Source organism: Acartia tonsa, chromosome 1 (genome assembly GCF_053477335.1).
Source record: "Acartia tonsa isolate MP-2025a chromosome 1, ASM5347733v1, whole genome shotgun sequence".
NCBI classification, from domain to species: Eukaryota; Metazoa; Arthropoda; class Copepoda; order Calanoida; family Acartiidae; genus Acartia; species Acartia tonsa.
Window position 1 is genome coordinate 9,437,068 of NC_137260.1, and position 23,711 is coordinate 9,460,778.

Genomic DNA, 23,711 nt, shown 5'->3' on the forward strand with positions numbered 1-23,711 from the left:
TCAACTTAATTTTAAAAATTAGGGAGTTTTTACTATTAGTTTATTTCACTATTTAATTTTCCTTTCATTTACACAATAATCTATTGGAGTACCTATCTACTTTATTTATCTTAGATCTATTCGCGTATCTAACTATTTGATATATCATATTTTCTCCCTCTGTAGACTGCTCTGTCATGCATCTTAACAATTATATGTATAACACCTGTCTAATGTCTAGTAGAATACAGGAATAGGTCAATATCAGATAAATTCTTCTTCTCCTAATTATTCCCCTATGCTAGAAATAATAATACATCTTTTTAGTTGATGAAACAATTTTAATTTTCGAATTTGTGCCAAAATGAACCAAGGAACCAATGAATGTATGTAATGGAATTTTTGAAGAAGGCCGTGCAATCAAAGGGTTAATTATCTGTATTTGCCTTTATGAATTCGAGCTGAAAGATCTAGGTGTTAAACATTTTTCATTCCAAAAACATATTTTATGCTCTATTGTCCTGTCCCTTATACCCCTGAGTAGAAAATTAGAATTAAAGGGTGGTGTTAAGTAATGGTCATGCTTATTGGTTTAATAAACTAGTACTTAAAAACACTTAGATTATATCAATACATACTAAAAATTTATTAAGGATTCAAGTATTATTTTTTATTACCTTTAAATACCTTGTTTGGGCTGGGTTCTCCCTCAGTATTCAATTGATTGTACAAAGACCCTAGAGCATCGTTCATATTTACGAAAATGGAAATTAAGTTAAGTAACATCTAAAAGAGAACCAACTCTTTGATTGGACGACCTATGTCTGCAAGTCTTAATTGTGCATGGTAACTAGAGATGTCTGTTTATGGATTAAGACATTTCCCCCTATACGCTTCAGACATAGCAATAGTATTGATTTTAAATATTATTTTTCTTTTTCAAGAATTTTTTTATGCATAAAGTGATTAAAATAGTTTGGAATAAGTTCGTGAGAAGTATCATTTTGCGTTAATTATAGTTACTTTGCTGCACTAGGGTGCTCCTGCTTTCTTGCTTATTTTTTTATCCAACAAGAATGACAACATCCATAAAAGCGAAGCTTTGAAACGGTAAATTTGTTGAACTTGCTGAGAACTGATTAAATACAGAATAATGTTTTAGGACATACTTACATTTTTAGACTTGATTATAGAGATGTTGTGTTTATAATATTGTACTTTGTTGTCCAAGGAATCAGTATTCCAAAATCAGATCAATCGGATAATAAAGTCAAAAAAGTTAAAAATCAACATTTGTAAAATCGATTTACGTACATTCTGGTAACGATTTTATAGTTGCTAAATGACACTAATGTACAGTGCCCTTAGTTATAGAGTAGCTGTGATCAAAAATATTTATTTTTTGCTGCATTAAATGGAAGCTGTTATACTTAACTTGTTACAGTTTATGATTACGCTTTGTCATCAAACTTTATTACAAAATTATAACAAAATAAGTCATAAAAAATAATATTTAGTAATTTTTTTCCCTAATTTAGTCATATTAATTAATTATAACATTAAGGCAATTTTATCATAATCTTAAATATATTAGATTTTAAAGAGTATACAATTAACTGTAAATAATGTTAATTAAAAACAATAATAAATCGTTGGGATTTTTAACACTGAAATTCATAAATTTATCTCCTAAATGTGTTAAACTTTATTTGGATACATTTGATGTAATATAAATTAACAACCACTATTCGATAGGGTAAATAGATTAGGACATAAAAAGACCATTCCATGATTTAATTCTTGAAATAGTATAGCCTAAAACCACCCTAAAATGGAGATTTCATCAGTTCCGTAGTTATCGAAATATTAAGCTACGGACAAAATAAACTCAATACTTTATATGATAGTTTATATTCCAGACACCCTTTTCTATGAAAACAAATAATAAAGCTCTTTTTTAAAGAGATGGATATAATATTAGGAATGGATGTAGAATATACGTGGATATTATGACACAGGAAAAATTGTCTTCGATTTAGCTTGCTAACATAGTACTCATTTATTGGTCAATTCTTTTATCCAGTAGGATCTGAGGTATTGGGGTAAATGAGGTGGAAGGAGGGAATCGTAATTTTTGCCCGCTGCAAGTTTCACTTTATCAGAGAACATGAAAATCTGTTGTAAGATCCAAGTAATAATATATCCATTATTTTAAGATAGATAGATAGGTCTAGTTTGCTAGAAAGATATGAAATATTAATGTTTCTGGCTGACCAAGCTTTATAAAACTAATTATTTCAACCATAACATTTAACTCAATGAATAGTCACAATAAAAACAAGAATTAAATTGTTTATGTGTAGCGCAGTTAATTTTTTTGTTTATTAAATTCTCGTTTAACTAAGCCTTTTAATTAGCCGTTAGCCTTTAGAATTTCACTTTTCTTACAATTGGACTCCATTTATTTTATTAGTAGCGAAGCTACTCTATAATTCACAATGTCCGTCCGTTCGTCCGTCTGTCCGTCTGTCCGTCCGTCCGTCCGTAATTAATGAATTGGGGGAAACGTGATTTTCTCGGCTCATATAAAAGATAGAGAGCTGAAATTTTTTGACAACATTCCCATTATTAAGGAGCACAATTAACTCTTAAACATCAGTAGCGGTCGGACTGCTTTTTAGCAGGTTTTAGGCTATTTTTATATTTTCCAAATTTTACCCATATCTTTGGTGTTTATGGTCCGATTTTCAAAATTTATTCAGTTAAAGATATCAAAATTAAATTTCCCGTCATTTTAAGAAAACACCGATGACGGTCAGACTGCCTTTTTGCAGGTTTTTGGCTATTTTTATATTTTTCACATTTTCCCCCATATCTTTGGTGTTTATGGCCCGATTTTCAAAATTTTTGAGTTAAAGATATCAAAATTAAATTTCCTGTCGTTTGAAGAAAACAACAATGATGGTCAGACTGCCTTTTTGCAGGTTTTTGGCTATTTTTATATTTTTCAGATTTCCCCCATATCTTTGGTGTTTATGGTCCAATTTTCAAAAAGTTTTCAGTTAAAGATATCAAAATTAAATTTCCTGTCGTTTGAAGAAAACAACAATGATGGTCAGACTGCCTTTTGCAGGTTTTTGGCTATTTTTATATTTTTCAGATTTTCCCCCATATCTTTGGTGTTTATGGTCCAATTTTCAAAAAGTTTTCAGTTAAAGATATTAAAATCAAATTTCTGGCGTTTTAAGAAAAGAAACAATGGCAGCCAAACTGCCTTTTAGCAGGTTTTTGGCTATTTTATATGTTTGACATATTTCCCCATATCTTTTTTAAATTCTAAAACTTTTTTGCATTAACAGTTTCAAAATATTTTTCCCATTGATATGTGCATCTAGTATGTAATTTACTTTAACCGTCTTCATCATACAAAATAAAACAAGGTTTCGTGTTTATTTTCTCCAATAAATCTATTCTTGACATTAATAAATACACTTTAAATCTACTTATACGTATTCCTATCCACAATTTTTTGTGCTTCGCTACTTATGGATGTTGTCATCCTTGTTGTTGATGTAATCTATAATGCAAAGTAGAATGATGTCTGTCCGTCCGTCCGTCTGTCTGAAGCTTTGGTCCGATCCTGTGGTGGTTTTAGGCAAATTTTTTTGTTCACCAAAAATTCTTGAAAAAGCAACTTAGTTTCCTAAAAAAGAAACTTATCAAATCTAGTTCATTATCTCTTGGAGCAAAGCCCCTAGAGGCTAGGGGCGAAGACGATAGTACCAAAACTTGTCTAAATTTTTCATTTATTTTTTCTTCCTTGTCAAATACAAAACATTGCATTTTTCTAATCTTATTTCTATAAACAGACGGTACAAGTTAAAGAGCAGTTTTACTGAACTAATAAAGAAGCAATAGCATTTCTTGATAAACCTTTTGAATTTCAAGATATTTAAACAAAAAATATTTAGCATTTTCTTTCTGTCTTTCGCGGCCGGTGGCCGTAAAAATGAGTTAATTTGTGAAGCAAAGGAATTCTTTGGCAAATTCCTGAATTTCACCCGTGGACAATTCATACCTCAAACTTTTTTTTTAAATTCTTGTTTTTTAGCATTAGTTTGCTTTAAAACAAGCAATACCCCAAAATCTGGTATGGCAGGAAAGGACTATATAAAGAAAGTTTTACTAAGTTTTTGCCCCTTGAATTTTAAGTAATTTTCTCGTATTCATTCGAATCCGGTGGATAGGAACCGGTTCTTATCCATACGAAAAAAACTATGTCTAGCATCGTATTATATCCAGTTTTCTACGAATATAGAAATGTACAATCATAAGATTAAAACCAGTTTTTTTAGCCGGTGCCTTCGGCACCACGGGGCTAAAAAACTAGTTTTAATCTTATAATTGTACATTCTATATCCGCGGAAAGCCGTTTATAATACGATACGAGAAATAACTATTACAAAACAAAAATTTAAAGAAAGTGGATCTTAAGTAGTAGAGCATTAGAGTATAGATTGAAGTGCAACCCCAATTATCAAAAACAAAATTATCCCATCTAAAGATTACATTGTTGGTGAAACTGTAAGTTTGTACATTTACAACCCAAGATTGAATAAAAATGGTTTTTATAAAACTTTGGGGACAAGTATGATTTACAGTCAAATTTCCTTACCTTTGCTAATTTCAATTAGGAAATGAATTTAAACCTTCTTAAAAGCTAGCCTTTTCTATGATTAGGGTCGGTCCGTCCGTACGTCACAGACGGATAGCTTTTTTCGTGAATTTACGCATGTTAGAATTGTCCTATCGATTTCAAACTTTGTATTCCTTTAGTAGTTAGGTACGATTTAGAAAGCGTAGCAACTCTATAATCATAACAAGAATGTCCGTACGTCCATTTTAAACATGTTGATTTTTTTTAACTTTTTTAACAACAAATTTTTATGTGATCTAATCATCCAATTGATCTGATTTTTGGTATGTTGATTCCTGGGACAATAAAGTATAATGTTATAAGCAAAGCAACTCTATAATTAAGTCCTATAAATGTAAGTATGTCCATAAACATTATCCTGTATCAAGCAGTTTTTCAACAAATTTACTTACAATTTTGCTCCGATTCTTATACAACATTTATGTTCTGATTATTCAGTTCTGACACTATATAAGTGTTAATGTCCGTTTGTCCTACCGTTTCAGTGCTTCGCTTTATGGATGTTGTCATCCTTGTTAATAATACAATTGAAATTCTAACAAAAATGCCAAGAGGGGAATAATTGTAAGCTCTAATTAAGATTTCTAGGAAACAATTATAGAAGTTCTTATGCTTATATTTAAATTTAACCGGCACATTCTTGCCATGTGTATTTGGGTTATAAGAAAATGTGTATTGTAAAATTATATAACATTTTAAATACAATTATATTAATGATATTTTTGAATAATAGGATTAAAAATGCAAAGACATATATTTTTTTAACATCTTAATTGGAACTGATGATCTATTTTTTAGTAAAACAATTGTATTCGATAAATAAAATGAGAAAAAAATAACTACATAACCACTAGGAATTTATAATTATTAAAGCTTATATTCAAATTTAACAGTCATATTCTTGCATATGTATTTGGGTTATAAAGAAAACTTAAATTTTAAAATTATATAACATTTTCAAAGCAGTATTAATGATTTTTTTATAAGCCTATTAACTAGTAAATTTTTTTTTGTCTTTAGCTTAGGATTTCAATAACTACTACACTAATGTAGTTCTCTATTTTTGGGAAACTATATATTGGTCCTGGAATGTTTTCTAATCTATTTTTTCTTTCTTCTAATCGTTAGTTAATACCACAAATTCACCCTAATTCCTAATTTTAAGATTCTTACCCAAAAATCAAATTAAAATAACTCTCAAGTGTATAATTCTTCATGGATGTATTATTCCTTGTTTTTGTATGTTTACAGGAATGGATGTACTATATACGTGGATAATATGACAGGGAAAAATTTTGATCAAATTAGGTTGCCAACATGGAAGTGAACTCATTTATTGGTCAGCTCGTTCATCTAGTAGGAGGGTAGTGGGCGGAGTAAAGTGGGCGCTGCGTGTTTCACTTAATTAGAGAGCATGAAAATCTGGTGTTAGATCCAAGTAATAATATATCCATTTTTCCAAGAATATTTTGTTATCAATTTCCTACTTTATTCCCCCACTTAGTTTGATTACTTGAAATTGTTCCTATTTATTACATTTTAAAGGAAATTTAAAAGCAGTAAATTTTTCTTTATAATGAGGATATAAATGTTATTACATGAAAGCAAAAAAAATATGTTTCTTATTACCTTAAATTTATATTTTTTAGGCCAAAAGTTTTTTAAACACATTTTTGACTTGTGTACTAAGGAAATTCTATCTGGATGCTCACTCATTGGTAAGGGGGATTTTGGAAGAAATAATCCGTCTATCTTAAATAGCAGCCGAGAAATTTTTGGTGACCCTTTACCGTTTCTAACAGACGGACAGACATTTCGAATTATAGAGAAGCCTAGCTACCGAAAAAAACCCGAAATTGATAACTTCTAGAGTTGCAACACTTTATATTTTTAATTTATCTCTTTAATTTAAATGATCAAATCCAATTCAAATATTATGAAAAACTTGCTAATTTTCTAAAATGTGAAATCAAGCATAATAATATAAAATTAAAGTGTCAAATTATTTAAATATCTCTCTATTAAATATATATCTGCAAATCATCATTTTGTCGAGCGTCAATCATTAAGTCGAGGGCTCGGCAGTCGCAGCTGCTCGTTTAATCAACTTATCAGCCGACTCAACATGAAATATTCTGCAGCCGTTTCGTACTTTCTTTCCTGCAAGATATTCTTTTAGAAGCAGCCGCATAATTAATGTAAAGCCGCCGCTGCAGGCCTTACTATTCATGATTTAGCCACTAAAGATGTGCGGCTGCTGATCTTTGATTTAATTCATCATTTCATCATCAACATTATAATAATAATTCATAATTTATATGGAATCTGAAAAAAAATTTACTGATTTTAGGTTGAAATTCGCCTTAGAATAACTCAGAGAGAGAGAGGATACATTGAGCTGTTCAATACACTGTCCCCAAAATTTTATAATAACGTTTTCTTATTTGTTGGCTTAACAACTTCGGGGACTTTAGTGAATTTTGATTGGTCATTTCATTAGGTTGAGTGTCCAAACGTCTCAAGCACTATGTTTAATCTACAGAAGGGGTAATTTTGTGTACCATCATTGGGGATGTACATAAATTAATCGGTCATTATCCCTTTAGATCCCTGAGAATAACTAGAAATGTCTTGTTTCGTTAAATAGCTTTTATCATATTAATAATACTGAACAATGTAAGAATAGTTCTTTTTCGCATCGTATTATAAACAGCAATCCGCAGATATTAAGATGAAAAAAATAAGATTAAATCAGTTTTGGTATCGCCGAGGGGCCGACAGCCCGGGATAACAATGCTGGAATTAATTTTATGTTTTATTTTATTAATTTGTAATACGATGTTACATATGATTTTTCAGATTGCTTGGAACTGATTCTAATCCTTCGAACTTTTTTTACATTCTTTTTAAAAATAGTTAAATAAAAATTTCTTCCTAATATTTCAAATTGAAATAATAAAATTTAAAGTGGAAAACTATTTTATTATCTGTTGATGTATCCTTGTATCCGTGATTAATAATTGTTACGGGATGATAGCGCAATGAAATTCTTTAACACGGTTGCTTACGATATAATTTGATACTACTTTGGATTTCCGACATAATACACAATAAAGGGAAAAAAGGATCAGTAGTGTGTTTTACAGTATGGCTTCAAAATCGATCAATAAAACCGGTTCTCAGCCATACTGAAAAAAGTATATATAATCGTATTATAGACAATTTTATTCAGTTTATTTAGTTCATCTTAATAATGATGATGAAAATGTTTCCAATCGGAAATTCCGTGGCTCTTGAACAGGGCTCAACCCAGGGAATTAAAGGGATAAGACGATGGCCGAGAAAGTGATATTCATCCCCAATGATGGTAAACAAAATTATCCCTTATTGGTTAAATTTTTAGTTGAAACGTTTGAACACTGATAGTTTGGAACAAACCAATTGAAATTCAATAAAAGGTAACGTCGTTATATAAAAGTTTGGGTAAAATTTCAAATGGTTGGTTAACTTTACAGGGGAAACATATTGTATATTTTACTTTTCCTTATTTCTCTGTTAAAAAAATTTAATTAATTGAAACCAATAAAAACAGCGGGAGGTTTCACTTTATTTATATCTATTACATACATTTTATAAAAAAGTATTTTTGGATGACTCATGAAACTTCGGATTTTTTTAATATAAAACTAATAAAGATAAATTTTGAAAATAATAAACGATTAACTGTTACCAATAAATTTAACATTTAGACATGGGGGTAAGTCCTCCACCGAAATTTCAAATTTCTTAGTTTTTACATTTTGACATTTTAAAAACCATGTTATTTTTAAACCACCCAAAAAATGCAAAGATGTAAAAAGTCGAAGAAAGTACATAGAATTGGTACCCGCGTAAAAAAGAATCATTTGATATTTCATGGGCCTTATAGCTTCTGATAAAATGGTTTTGTTTTTGAAATATTTTACATTGTCCGAAATTAGTGTTTGTTGTTATTTATCTTTTTAAAGCCACAAATCTTTGTGTTAATGATGACACTGTTGTAATAATTGTTTTTACAGTATGGCTTCCAAACCGATTAATATCCGCTGGATTAGAACCAGTTCTTTATTTATACTAAAACATAATTTATAGCATCGCATTAAAGACAATTTCCACGAAAATTTAGAAATATTATAAGATTAATATCCGCGGAAAGCTGTATATAATACGATGCAATAGATAACTATTATACTCTTGTGTGTTATAGAGTGTTTGTTAGTAGCAAATCTTTTCTACATAAGAGTCTGTGCTTCAAGTTTTTTCATATAACTGGAACCTGAAATTGAACAGACACCTATATTTCATAACTTAGTTACAGTACTTTATCTTTCAAGCCCAGAAAATGAAATAGAAAAAAACGAAGGTTAAGGGGGGGGGGGGGCAATCAACGCCGACTCTCCTCCCGACCGTAGAGGGTTAAGAAATATCTTTTTAAAAATTTGGACTTGTTTTATGCTAATCAGATTTTCTTCACATGATATATCCTCCCTGATTTATTTAAATTTTATGTTTCCGTGATTATTTAATGAAACACGTCCAGTTCACGGTAAAATGTTCATTGGATCGATCATCTCCAAAAATCGATGAACTTCACAAGGTTGTTAGCTGCTAAATTGCTGAACGTACATGGCATGCCCGCACATCGTTGAAAAGTAATTTTTTTTCTCGCGAATTTATGTGCGCTGAGAGATAACTGTGCATTATCGAGTAATGACTATTCATGATAATTTGTTAGACTTATTTTTTCGGCCAATTTTTTGCGGACATATAACATACGTTCAGCTTGCAGAGTCTAATGTTTATACATTTTTGGAGATAATCCTACGAACATTTACCGTGAACTGCACCTGATCCTACTTAATGTGTGTTTGTGTGGTTAGATAATTACCATATTTAATTATCATTATAAATATATAAAGCTTCATTTCTCTTTAATTACATAGAAATTTCATATTATTACAAGATTTACAAATATTCATATGTTAATGGATTTATTATAACTGAATCTTACACCAAGTTATCATGTACTCTTATAAAGTGAACTCATAGCTAGCTAAAATAAAGATACCCCCCCCCTTCACCGCAAAAAAGATGTCCATATTAGCAAGGTAAATTGACGATAATTTTCCCCTGTCATAATATCCACGTATACTCTATATCCATTCATATGTTACTCTATAATTAGGGTATGCCAATACGTTAGTAAACGTTGCTATTTTTTGTCTTTACTTTAATGATTTTCTTTGATGGATTATTGAATACTAATGGCTTCACCCCTAACCTCTAAAAGTGAAGGGAACCAACAACCCCTGTTATGTCTTTTATTTTTTGGAGAGGGATGTCTTAATTCCGAATATATAAGCATAATTTTAATGTATGACCAGTAGATTTACTTCTTAAAAACAGAATCCAATTGATCCAGCAGTAATCATGATTTATCCGAACAGAAAAGACAGAAAGACAGACGGACGGCCACCATTCTTCTTTAAACTGTAAATTGAAGACCAATGAGTTTTTTTTTCTTTAGCTATAATTTAATTTAAAATGGTTCTTGATTCACTTTATATGGACATTATTATCCTTGTTTATTTTTAAAATGTAAGGTGCTATTAGCTATTTAACATAACAAAAACTTAGATAAAAAGAATAAAATATTTAACAATTAAATACTTTCTACTAACCCTTGCACAAAAGTAGTTTTTATGCCAATTTTGTCACGCATTTAGGTTATATAAATCTTAGATTCCGTCACCCTGCCTTCTGTTGCATGATTTACAGGCTATTTAGCTCGAAGCTACTCTAGAATTGAAAATGTCAGTCTGTCTGAAACCTATGGGGAAAACCTAATCTTATTAGCTGTTCTAAAATAGACAGCTGAAATATTTGTGAAGATTCACTACTACCAAAAAGCATCCAGTATATAATAACTAACATAGTAGTTGGTCAGTTATTCATGCTAAAAAATGTATTTATATTTAAATGTTTCATTTTTATCTTATTATTATCTACATTTATCTTTTTTTCTCCTCTTATGTTTATAATAACTACTGAACTAAAATATTGCTATTTAACTGATTTTGTCCGTTTGACCATCTATGCTTTTATGTGCTACGCTACAAAATATCTAAAGTAAGATTTTATCCATGTAATTTTAATAATTTTAATTATTTTTTAAAGTATATATTTGCTTAGCTTTGCACAAATTGCCCCTTGTTTGGACCAGATTAAAGTCGGAAGTAACGCATATCAGCGCACATTATGGAAAATCAGTCACCGTTTACTAATTATTTGTATTTATCAAGGAGAAATTATTGGTGGGTCATAAATTCTGCTTCTTCGCGTATATCATATTATCTAATTAACAGAACCACATTCAACTACCATAAATATGCCACCCCTCTATTTTATGTCACTCATATTACTAAAAACATCCATCTATATTTTTACTATTGTGAAATATTTGTGAATCATTTTTTGGTTATATTTAAATGTTGATGATTTACGTAAATGAGGACACACTGAAATTATTCATTCGATTTCTGTTTAGACAACATAAAAGTCATTTAGAAATTTTAGCAAATTTTTGTACTTTTATAAAGTCCTATTTGGGATTATTGAGACTATTCTGGATCTGGTACCCAAAGTTTTATAAAAAACGGGTTTTTATTCGTTGATTTGAAAAAAATTATGGGACTTTAGAGTAATCTATTTGGTTCTGCAATTCTATAGTGTGCAAACTTTTCCTCCAATATTTATAAAACAATCTTTGCAAAGAGAAATATTGTTTACCATTATTTGTCATGTACATCAAATTATTGTCCATTGTCTCATCCCTTAAGATCTCTGCAGAAAAAAAGTAAATTAAGTCTCATCAAACCATACAAGAACAAGGATGACAACATCCATAAAAGCGAAGCTCTGAAACGGTAGGACAAACGGACATTAACACTTGTATAATGTCAGAACTGAATAATCAGAATGCGAATGTATAAGGGTCAAAGCATAATTGTAAGTAAATTTGTTGAAAAACTGCTTGATACAGGATAATGATTATGGACATACTTACATTTTTAGGACTTGATTATAGAGTTGTTTTGCTTATAATATTGTACTTTGTTGTCCCAGGAATCAGTATACCAAAAATCAGACCAATCGGATAATTAGGTCACATACAAATTTGTTGTTAAAAATGTAAAAAAAAATCAACATGTTTAAAATGGACGTACGGACATTTTGGTAATGATTATAGAGTTGCTACGCTTTCTAACTCGTACCAAACTACTAAAGGAATCACCATGCAAAATTTGAAATCGATAGGACAATTCTAACATGCCTAAATTAACGAAAAAAACTATTTAAAACAGTAAAAAAATCAACATGTTTAAAATGGACGTACGGACATTTTGGTAATGATTATAGAGTTGCTACGCTTTCTAAATCGTACCTAACTACTAAAGGAATCACCATGCAAAATTTGAAATTGATAGGACAATTCTAACATGTCTAAATTAACGAAAAAAGCTATCCGTGACGGACGGACGTACGGACGGACGGACGTACGGACGTACGGACGGACGGACCGACCCTAATTATAGAAAAGCTTCGCTTTTAAAAATATACTATACATATTTATAGCTTGTATGCATGGACACATATTATTATTTATTATTTAATCATGCTAAACTTAATTTTAATTTCCGAATGTGTACACAGTTTCCTCTTGTTTCCTCATCCTATCTCAATATTTACTACTAGCTAAAAAAGCTTCAAACTTCCGAACTTTCAATTTTTTTTTTTGAGTTTAAAGCTTTTTTAGCTAGTGGTAAATATTGAGAAAGGATGAGGAAACACCGAGGAAACTGTATACACATTAGGGTGGGTCGATTTTGGAATTTCACATTAGTAGACATTGGCAAGGGTTACTGGGCCAATATAAAACACTGTAAAACTCGAAAGAGGTTTTTAATTCAAAAACAACGGGCGCGCGGGGGGTTGAAAATGTGCCCGCCCCCTTATAAAACCGAAAATTGAAATTCCTTCAAACACAGGCATGTTGCATATCAAAATGACCGCATTGAAATGCTGATTACAGATCTGAAAACCGTTTTGAAAAATATTGATTCAGTCTGAAATGATTTTCAAATAACCTACTAAAATAAACAATTTTGACTAAATCAGCTGTTTTTAGGTACTTAATGAGATCTTCTTCGAACTAGGAGCAATATTTTTCAAAACGAATTTCAGATTCGTAATCAGCATTTCAATGCGGTCATTTTGATATGCAACATGCCTGTGTTTGAAGGAATTTCAATTTTTGGTTTTATAAGGGGGTGGGTACTATTTATACCCCCCGCGCGCCGGCAGCCATAAGAGCCAAGTCACTTTTGAAACTTGAATGGGGATTATCATACATATATATGACTTCCACAACTTATGATAACAGTAAAATCTAAAAAAAGGGTGAAATGGGCCCACCCTAATACACATTCGGAAATTAAAATTCAGTACATCTTAATCATGGTACAATGATTATTATTGAATATATAATATTCATATATTCATAAAAAGTTAAATAATAAATTTAAAGAATTATCAGAAATTACAATAAGATTAGGTTTACTGCAATGTTTTATAAAATTTTAATATTTTTGAATATTTTGATTTCATTTAAACTTAACAAAGTATTTGATTAATTATTTTGAACAAAAAATCATATCAATAGGTTTTGATTGGCTGAATGGTTAAAGAACGTCCCTCAATAAATGTTAATTTACCTATATAGAATGTTTTATTTTCAGACCTAAAATGAGAGAATTTTATCCAACCTAACAAACAGAAAAAAATATTTAAAAATGTTAAAAGTGACAAATTCAATAAACAGCATAATATTGCTGTTATCAGTAATATTGTGCAAAGAGACACTTGCCATAAATAACAAAGATGGCCGATCTATACTCTTATTTACAGAGACTAGTAATTGTACGGGAAATCCGTCGTACATACCACCAGCCAGCAAGCTGACAGTAGCAGCTGCTCAATGGACCCTGGAGCAGCTAAAACAGCTTTATTCTTTAGATATAGGTAGGCAATGCATTAAAAGCTAGATGAAGTGGTCTTTTTGTAGTTCTTTCTAAGGTTTTAATGAATATTATATATATACAATTAAATATACAGTCAAATTTTACTGGTGTAATTAATTTATATGAAAATTTTATTCCAAAATGGCGGTTTTCTATAAGGTAGGAAGTATGCAGTAATGTGTATTCACACATTGTTTTCATACAGGCCATAAATGGATTTAATTTATCTAGGTTTAGAAGTTGTGAGTACTTGTGGTAATATAACTCAAGATAAATAATATAGTTTGTATTTAATATCTTTAATTTATCTAGGTTTAGAAGTTGTGAGTACTTGTGGTAATATAACTCAAGATAAATGGACATTACTTCACTCACTGTATAAATTCAACCATACTTCAGAACTACATATTGTTTTGGCTTCTAGGTAATAAGCTATCTCATAACACAAATAGACTAATAAAAAGTAGATTAATGTAGCTTTTAATCAATGTATAATTATTTTTTGAAAAATGAATATTGTGGAATGCTTCTTTAAATTTTGAAGCGCTGGAAAGTGTAATGTGTGACTTCATAAAAATACGTTAAAATCCATCTCTTTTTTAGGGGTATCCTTTCCCACTTCTGCGCTCATTCCTCCTTTTCTAGTCGCATTTTTATGACGTCACACATGACACTTTCCAGTGCTTCCTAAATTTTCCAGTTAATCTTATATTTATCTTTAAATGACCTATTTGCTTTGAACAAGATTTTAAAGGAAAGTAACTTTTTAAATCATTAAATATATACCTACTTTTTTTATTTTTATAATTGTTTTTATTTATCATTTTATTTAATCATCTGAAAAATATTTCTCCTTGCCAGGATGAATAAAGAGCTTGGGGGGTATGTGAGTTCTCTTGGCCTGGAGCACACAATTGTGGAGCCTATTCCACCAAGACCTGATCTTGTCACCCTCAGTGCCCTAGCAAGGCATTCTGGCATGAGAAAGGTAGGTTTTAATCAGTGGGGATGGGGCCATTGGTACATAAACCCGGAAGGGAGGGGACATTAGGATGTTTATTACACTAGTCCCTCAAGTTTTTATTAAAATGTTTTCTTATTCGTTGGCTTAACAACTTTGAGGACTTTTATTGAATTTTGATTGGTTGGTTCATTTATTTGAATGTTCAAACGTTTTAACCACTAATGGTATTGTGAATACAGAAGGGGTAATTTAGTGTATCATTATTGGGAATGTACATCAATTTATTGGTCCCTTAGATCTCTTAAGTTAAACACTATCTCTCATTCATGGGTTTAAAACTTTTAAAGCTTTTTTGCATTCTTCTTGGCGGTTACAAACTATTCAGGGAGTAAGGGAGGGGACAATGGGCAATTAATTCAATTTAAAAGTTTTCGCTGAAAAGCAATGAAAACCAGATTTATCAAGAAAATTTGAGCAAAATTGTAAAGGGATCATAGTAATATAATTTAAAACAAAATTAGTTCTAAGAAAAAAATCATTTACTTCAAAATTAAATTACCAATACATCACAATGTAGTAAACATTCTGTAATTAATCACTAGAAAAATCTTGTTTAGAACTTTGTCAACCCTTCTCATATATTTTAAACTGCCACCTAAATTCAAGGGGTTCTTAGATTGTTTAATATATAAATATCAAAGTAGAGTTTCTATACATGAAATGACATTTTCTTGGGAAAAAATATTTGTTAAAACCAGCTATCAATAACAAATTTTTCTTTCTGCTATATTCAAAACTAACTCAGCTAGTTAGCGGGGCATTGATGCGCTAGTACCCAAAGACAGTCAGAACCTGCTGAATTCGTTCACATTCCCTTTAAGCCAGTACCCAAAGTTTGAGACTCTTAAAAATTGAATATTCGATTCATTGTCCCCTCCCTTACTCCCTGCAAACTATTAGTGTCAAATATATTCAACCAATAAAAAAAGGGTAAACATTGTTTTTAATAATAGGTTTGAATCAACTTTGTTTGTAGGTGTTTTTACTGAGTGATGATTCTGAGATGAGCTTATTAAATCAGTTGCTGTTATCAGATGAAGTTTGCGTTCTAGAGAATATTTATCTGCCAGATATACAGGAAAAATCATTAACATTATTTTATTACCAAAATTGTTGATATCTAAGCAAAAACTTCTAAAAAGTATAGTATTTCACTGTTTCACAGCTTATGCCAATAACGAAATTAATTAGAGAAAAATCACGAAACTTATACGTAATTTCAACTGTCGTATAATTGACGACCTTTACATCTGCCCCCAAATATTATTTTAGATTTATTTTCGCTTGTTGGTTATACCTTATTCCTTGGTATTTCTATAATACCTAACTAATTAGATATATGCGATGTGATGGGGAAAGACAATGAAAGATTAATGGGTTGAAAAGTGTGTTAGAATGATTAATAAAAAAACGAGATAGTAAATATGACTGGAAAAAAACTTAATCAGCATGACAAATAGACAAATAAAATAAACACTGGTGACTTATTGAGTAGCTTTTGCTGGAAATAAAACATTTTGTTCAGTCTTAATTTTGTATGTTTATCCTTATACTAAAGTAACAGGATGTTTGTCTGTCTGTGTGTCTGTCTGTCTGTCTGTGTGTCTGTCTGTGTGTACCGAAGGATCTCGCTAACTGCTGAACCGATTGGGTTCTCCTTAACAGGGTAGATTCTCATATGTCCTGGGAAGGTTTATAACTATTTTGGGGGAGGGTACCACCACCCTCCCAAGAGAAATTAAATTTTTTAAAAATTTACCAATTTTAGAAAGAGAGTTCAACGAAAAATAAACATCAAACGTAAATTTTTAAAAACTTTTTCTTTTAAAATCTAAAATAAGAAATTGAATTATCAAATTCGACTCTCTCCTCCTCAAGTGCCCCCTAGAGGCCTCTAGGGGCGTAGCCGCTAGTAAATGATATATAATAAAATGATTTTTTATGGTTTAGGCACCAAAAGACACTTTTTCCAACATAATATCAAAACTCAGGTAAAAAAATAATCCATATTTATGATTTCTAACCTATTTTAATTTTAAATAAATATTTTACTTAAAATAAAGCTTTAGTTTATTTAATTTCTAAATAAAAAAAATAAAAAAGGATTATTTTTATATATTTTTGCATAAACCTTTTTTCGCTTTTCAATGTAAGGTAGTAATTAAAAACAGCCTTTCGCTGATAATAAAGTAATAGAAATAAAAGATTAAAATCAGTTTAGTAAGCCCCGAGGGGACGTTGGTCTGTAAAAACTTCTATTAATTTTATGAGTTTTATTTTATTAGTCGTGGATAATACAGGAAATGTTATCGCAAATAATTTTTTTTGTAGAGACTCACATCCAAGTAACCTGGTTCTCTCTGGCACAAGTATAAAGATCTCAAAGTTTCTTCGTAATATGCAGGAATGTGTTTAATGAAACTATTTTATGTTGATCTGAGATGCTATTTGAGTAGCAAAGCTTCTCTATAACTCGAAATGTTCACCCGTTGGAAACGGTATGTGAGATACGTGAATTTCCTGGCTGCAGGACTGCTGACATTTTTTGTGAAAATTCCCTGTACTAATAAACATCTGGTTAGGCATTTAAAATAGCCTAAAACCACCCCAGGACTTCTCTTAAATAGGAAAAATCAATTGGTTCACTAGATATTAAAATCTAAAGTTTCACAAATACTTGAAATAGGAGCTGAATGTTTCTGTAGATGGAATTATTATGCATCCATGGGATGCCAACCTTACATTTGCCGTTCAGGTAAAGTTTTTACCCTTGAAAACAGGAACAGTTTTTACCCTTGAAAGGAGCTGAATGTTTCTGTAGATGGAAATTATGCATCCGCGGGATGCCAAACTTACATATGCCGTTCAGGTACAGTTTTTACCCATGAAATAGGAGCTGAATGTTTCTGTAGATGGAATTATTATGCATCCGTGGGATGCCAACCTTACATTTGCCGTTCAGGTACAGTTTTTGAAAACAGGAGAGGAATGTTTCTGTAGATGGAATTACTATGCATCCGTTGGATGCCAACCTTACATGTGCCGTTCAGGTACAGTTCTTACCCTTGAAATATGAGCTGAATGTTTCTGTAGATGGAATTACTATGCATCCGTGGGATGCCAACCTTACATTTGCCGTTCAGGTACAGTTTTTACCCTTGAAACAGGAGCTGGATGTTTCTGTAGATGGAATTATTATGCATCCGTGGGACGCCAACCTTACATATGCCGTTCAGGTACAGTTTTTACCCTGGAAATATTTAGGAGCTGAATGTTTCTGTAGATGGAATTACTATGCATCCGTGGGACTTGAAAACAGTAGCTGAATGTATCTATAGAATTATTATGCATCCATGGGATGCCAACCTTATATATGCCGTTCAGGTACAGTTTTTACCCTTAAAATAGGAGCTGAATGTTTCTGTAGATGGAATTACTATGCATCCGTGGGACGCCAACCTTACATTTGCCGTTCAGGTAAAGTTTTTACCCTTGAAATTGGAGCTGAATGTTTCTGTAGATGGAATTATTATGCATCCGTGGATGCCAACCCTACATATGTCGTTCAGGTAAAGTTTTTACCCTTGAAATTGGAGCTGAATGTTTCTGTAGATCGAATTATTATGCATCCATGGGATGCCAACCTTACATATGCCGTTCAGGTATAGTTTTATTCATGGAAAACAGGACATGAAATTTATTGATGAATTTAGTGCTGGGCCTGTTTATAAACTAATACTTTTGATACTTGCACTCAAACCTATTTTTTTACCATGGAAACTCTCACCCTTTATTTCTAAGTTTTGAAAATGTTTTCCCCCTCGGCTCTAATTTATTTAGCCTATAATAATGTTTTTTCTTCCAAAGTGATTTACTCACACTTGACATTGCAGCAGTAGGCATTTTTAACAACTTAAGTATGACTGAGTGATCTATTGTTATTTACGCAATCCATATATGAACTAACAGGATGTCTAGAGTGTCAGTGTAGCGAATAATCTTGCTAACCGCTCAACTGATATAGTTCTCCTTTACAGTTAAGCTTTATATAAACTCTAGAAAGATTTTTTACTATTATGGGGAAGTACACCCTTAAGAAAAATCACCCCTAAAATATATTTCCCCCAACCCCCACAAAAAATAAATATATTTTACCTTTTCTTTTTAAAACTAAATCGAAAGCGAATGGTTGACTCTCCCCCTTTTAATAAAATTAATATAAAGCTATTATAATTTTCAGGATATACCAACAGGCAATGCCACAGTCCTGATTCTGGAACCTAAGAAAAGTGTGGTGGAGGATTTTTATACCTGGATTCAGGAAAAGGATGGTAACGGTCAGGAGGAAAATCAGGATGTTTTCGAGGATCCTATGGCCTGGCAAATTATGAAGGCTATTTATGGTGTTATGATTCATAATGTTTCTTCTGTGGATTTTAATTCTGCTAGGTAGGTATTCTTACTAAAAAGTAGTAGGCTGTATATCTGTCTGTGTTTCGAAGGATGTTGCTAACCACTGAACCGATATGGTTCTCTTTTACAATGTACGTTCTGGGAAGATTTACTATTTTGGGAATGGGTACCAGCTGCCTTCCAAAATAAATCATCCCTAGAAGAAAATTTTCAATAACTTTCTTTTACTATTTTTAAAAACTAAAATTTTAAATTGGGGGTAACTTCTTACCTTTTAGTTTAATATAAAGTTGTAGGGTTTTTTGTTTGTCCGTTAAGATCTCGTATCAAATATCACAATAAGAAAAACTAAGGTTCCAACGAATGTTTTTAAATTTTTAATTGATCTTATGTTAAAAAAAGATATTTTTTTTTTCAAAAAAAGTAAACTGGATTCTTAGTAAAATTTTAGATTTTTAAATTATTATAACAAACGCTTTTCAGGGAAGGTTTACACCTATCCATCCTGCCCAAAGAATATCGAATCCAGGAAAGAAGCCCGTTGACCTCATCCTGGCATCAACTAGGAGCTTTTACAGGTAAATTAATCTCATTAAACTTGATAATCGCTGCAAGCTCTTCATTATAAATAAAAAAATACATCATACAATACAAATGACCAATAATAGACAAATACACAGATTAAATAATAAATGACAGGCCAGTTTACATTCTAATTGACTAATGGTAGGCCAGTACAACGTATTTATTTATAGGCACTATAAAAAGCTTCTAATTACTGAACAATATTGACTTAAACAACGCCTTTGATATTGTTTACCTGGAAAACCTATAAGTGACGACAGTATACACCATAGATCTTATTATTATGTATCTCTGAACCATATTTTGCTAAAGAAGTGCATGATTATATGGTCAAACGTACTATGGACAACCAATCCTTTGATTGCAAGACCTTTGTCTGGAAGTTCTGACTGTGCATTGTAATAATTTCCGCTTATTTTAATCGTCGTGTGTTTATTCAATATTGTAATTAAGATTTTTAAAAATTCCAACAAATTACCTTCTAGCATTTGAATTATTTAATGCTTTTTTGTCCCTTGTTAAATTTTTTCTTTATTTAATTATTCAACCAGCATCTTCAATTAATATTTAGGAGGGGAATTCACCTGGGTAAGAAGTCAAGATTTCTGGAATGTGAATAATAATTGTGCCAAGGGTTGGTGCACTTGTGTCAATGGGTTGTATGAAAATAAGTAAGTTTATCTGTCTTGTCATCTGTCTATCTATCTGTCTATCTTTCTGTTTATTTACCTATATGTATATCTACCTTTATCTATCTATCTATCTGTCTGTTTATATATCTTTCTATCTATCTATCATTTTGTCTGATTATTTATCTGTTTTTTTATTTATCTGTTTATTTACCTGTCTTTCTATTTAACAGTTTTTCTATCTATCTCTAAATCTATCTGTCTGTCCATATATATATATATGTATATATGTGTGTATGTATATATATCTATCTATCAACCTTATTTCTCACCTTTATTTAATCTATCTATTTATCCGTTCTACTGCAAATTTATTTTTCTGCTATAATCTATCTGACAATCAGCTATATACTTTTGACCCATTCAGATATCAAACTGAATCTACTGTAGTACAATTAATCTTTCTTGCTATCCAGTATCCATATATAGTTTTCATCAATCTATCTTACTATTTTAAATTTATTTTTTAGGGCTGTTTGGATTTTTGATACTTGGGTAACGGCTTTAGCAACTTTGGCAGGTAAAATTGAAAATCTATGTTTTTTTTCTAAAAATCAACAGATAAAATTCATAGACGTCCCTAGCCTAAGAGGACTATTTAAGGCTTACATAGATATAAAGGACTATGTAAGTCTAAGTAACCCTAATCTTTAGCCTTGCCTTTTTTTTATGATATGGCTCATTATCTTTAAGGTAGATGTGCTAAGATAAATATAACTAATTTGATTATAAAGACTTTAAAAAAGTAAAGTATTAAAAGAGCTTTTTATTTAATTTGTTTATTTAAGGTCTTGGATTGACTTGTTGTTTGGCCATCTTTGTTTTTCTCTGTTCTCAATGTGGACAGGTAGAAAATTTTACTTCTAGTTGAATTAAAATCTGATTTGGATTAGCTACTTAACTAGAGATAGACAACCATCCTGATACTTTTCTGTAATCAATTCTATTTTCACAGGTATTGGAAGGTGGCCAATCCACAACCTTTCTTCTGCTATTATCAACAGTCCTTACCTTTCTGTCCATGTTGCCCTACTGTTTCCAACCAGGAATGAAAACAAACATTACTCTTTATCCTATCATTTATAGTAGTTGGTTTTTTTGTCTGAAGCTTAAGATCTCGAAAATTGCTTATCCAAATAAGTTGTACTTTTCAGGAAAGCTTTACGAAAGTCTTGGGATAGTTTTAGGTCATTTTTTTACCTCTTCCGCACCCGTCTAGAGACTAGGGGCAAAGCAACTAGTGCTAAGTTTTTAAAAATTGCACATTGATAAAAGAAATGAGGATTCTTTCTCCCAAAATGCCTATCGAACAATGAATCCCAGCACCAATAAAAAATTTTACTTGCGGTGCATTAAAACAGTACCCATTCTAACCTAACCTGACCTAAAGTAAAAGACAAACAAATGTAAACTATACTTCCCTTAAAAAGTATCAAAAACAAGGGTATGTTTCAAGCTGGACAAGGAACTTTAAGGGAAATTACCTACTTAAGAAATAAGACATTGATTTGGTCAAGGGTACCTGAAACGGACGGACGGACAGACATTTATTATAGATGAGTACAAACTATCTTAATATTAAAAAATAATGTTGTTGGCCCGTAGGAAATATTGTATGTACGTTCCGTACAACTGCTCCACCTATTTCTGTTACTTTTCTCATCTCAATTCTGCTTTCTAGGTAATTAGATTTTGTTACTATAAATGTGTAAGTATAGATGTAGGTATAACCCAGACAACCACCTGGCCCCAGTGTTGCAGACCTTTTTCGTCTGCTAGTAGATTTGTTTCTGCTCTTTTGTAGCGACTTGTCTGTTTTCCGACGCTATTGGCGGTTATTTAAAGACCAAATAGAAAGTCGGCACAGGGTCACCACCCCCTGGACATACAGTTATAAAAATCCTATGCCCCCTCTATTCTTTTACTTTGATAGTATTTTGTGAAAATAATAAGCAAGGTTTTGCAATCATGTTGAATGTTAAAAATTTTTTTTTACAATAATACTTTTAAAAAATTTAGATTTTATTGTAACTTATATATTGTTGTTTATCAATTGTTTCGCTGAAATCCAACGTATAATAAATAATCAATCATTATGTAGGTTTGGTAATATAATAAAATCTTCTATGGAGTTAGAGTTCCTAAAATATTTTTGTTCTTTAATATGATACCTTTCCTTTTTAGATCTCTATTACTGGCAACCTCCGACAGTGGGGGACTGCCCGGGCATGCTAGCGGGTGTCTACAAGCCGCCCTCCTTCTGCTCATGTTGTCTGTGGAGGCCGCCCTATTTGGTCTCGAGGCTTGGCATAGACAAGGAGCTTTCTACACAGAGGTAAGAGAAGCTTAACTAAAACAGCTTTCGAATTGAAAAATTAAGTTAAGAATTAAACATAGAAGTTTTCATTTTACTATCCGCGGAAAGATGTTTATTAAACGATCCTATAAATAACTATTCCACCATATTTTTTTTTGGTTTTGCAGGATGGAACCTGTTACCACCGAAGCTGGGAATGGTTGGTAATGATGGCCTGGCCAGCAATTCTACTCCTTGTCCAAACCTTTCTCACTCCAGGTATAGTAGAATGCACTGTAATGATGGTCTGGCCAGCAATTCTACTCCTGGTCCAAACCTTTCTCACTCCAGGTATAGTAGGATACACTGTAATGATGGCCTGGCCAGCAATTCTACTCCTTGTCCAAACCTTTCTCACTCCAGGTATAGTAGGATACACTGTAATAATGACCTGGCCATTAATTCTACTCCTTGTCCAAAACTTTCTCACTCCAGGTATAGTAGGATACACTGTAATGATGGCCTGGCCAGCAATTCTACTACTTGTCCAAAACTTTCTCGCTCCAGGTATAGTAGGATACACTGTAATGATGGCCTGGCCAGCAATTCGACTACTTGTCCAAAACTTTCTCACTCTAGGTATAGTAGGATACACTGTAATGATGGCCTGGCCAGCAATTCTACTACTTGTCCAAACCTTTCTCACTCCAGGTATAGTAGGATACACTGTAATGATGGCCTGGCCAGCAATTCTACTACTTGTCCAAACCTTTCTCACTCCAGGTATAGTAGGATACACTGTAATGATGGCCTGGCCAGCAATTCTAATACTTGTCCAAAACTTTCTCACTCCAGGTATAGTAGGATACACTGTAATGTAGCCTGGCCA

At 31.6% G+C, this 23,711-nt stretch overlaps 1 protein-coding gene across 6 annotated transcripts in view; it reads left to right on the plus strand.

Annotated features, from left to right (window-relative positions):
- Positions 1-13,537: 13,537 nt before the first annotated feature.
- boss (G protein coupled receptor bride of sevenless) overlaps positions 13,538-23,711 on the plus strand; it is a 113,079-nt gene continuing 102,905 nt past the window's right edge. For 5 of the 6 annotated variants that reach the window (XR_013877075.1, XR_013877078.1, XM_080151920.1 and 2 more), the window contains exons 1-16: positions 13,538-13,816; positions 14,128-14,239; positions 14,677-14,803; positions 15,816-15,915; positions 16,788-16,830; positions 17,171-17,241; positions 17,524-17,594; positions 19,080-19,288; positions 19,736-19,830; positions 20,409-20,508; positions 20,997-21,046; positions 21,315-21,373; positions 21,482-21,570; positions 22,130-22,207; positions 22,711-22,861; positions 23,011-23,101. Coding sequence is in view for 4 of the 6 variants with exons in the window: in XM_080151920.1 (XP_080008046.1) it covers positions 13,588-13,816; positions 14,128-14,239; positions 14,677-14,803; positions 15,816-15,915; positions 16,788-16,830; positions 17,171-17,241; positions 17,524-17,594; positions 19,080-19,288; positions 19,736-19,830; positions 20,409-20,508; positions 20,997-21,046; positions 21,315-21,373; positions 21,482-21,570; positions 22,130-22,207; positions 22,711-22,861; positions 23,011-23,101 (1,675 nt within the window). In the remaining 2 variants the exon portion in view is untranslated. Of the gene's footprint in view, positions 13,817-14,127; positions 14,240-14,676; positions 14,804-15,815; positions 15,916-16,787; positions 16,831-17,170; positions 17,242-17,523; positions 17,595-17,730; positions 17,802-19,079; positions 19,289-19,735; positions 19,831-20,408; positions 20,509-20,996; positions 21,047-21,314; positions 21,374-21,481; positions 21,571-22,129; positions 22,208-22,710; positions 22,862-23,010; positions 23,102-23,711 lie in introns of all 6 variants that reach the window. The other variant, XM_080151930.1, reaches the window with a different exon arrangement.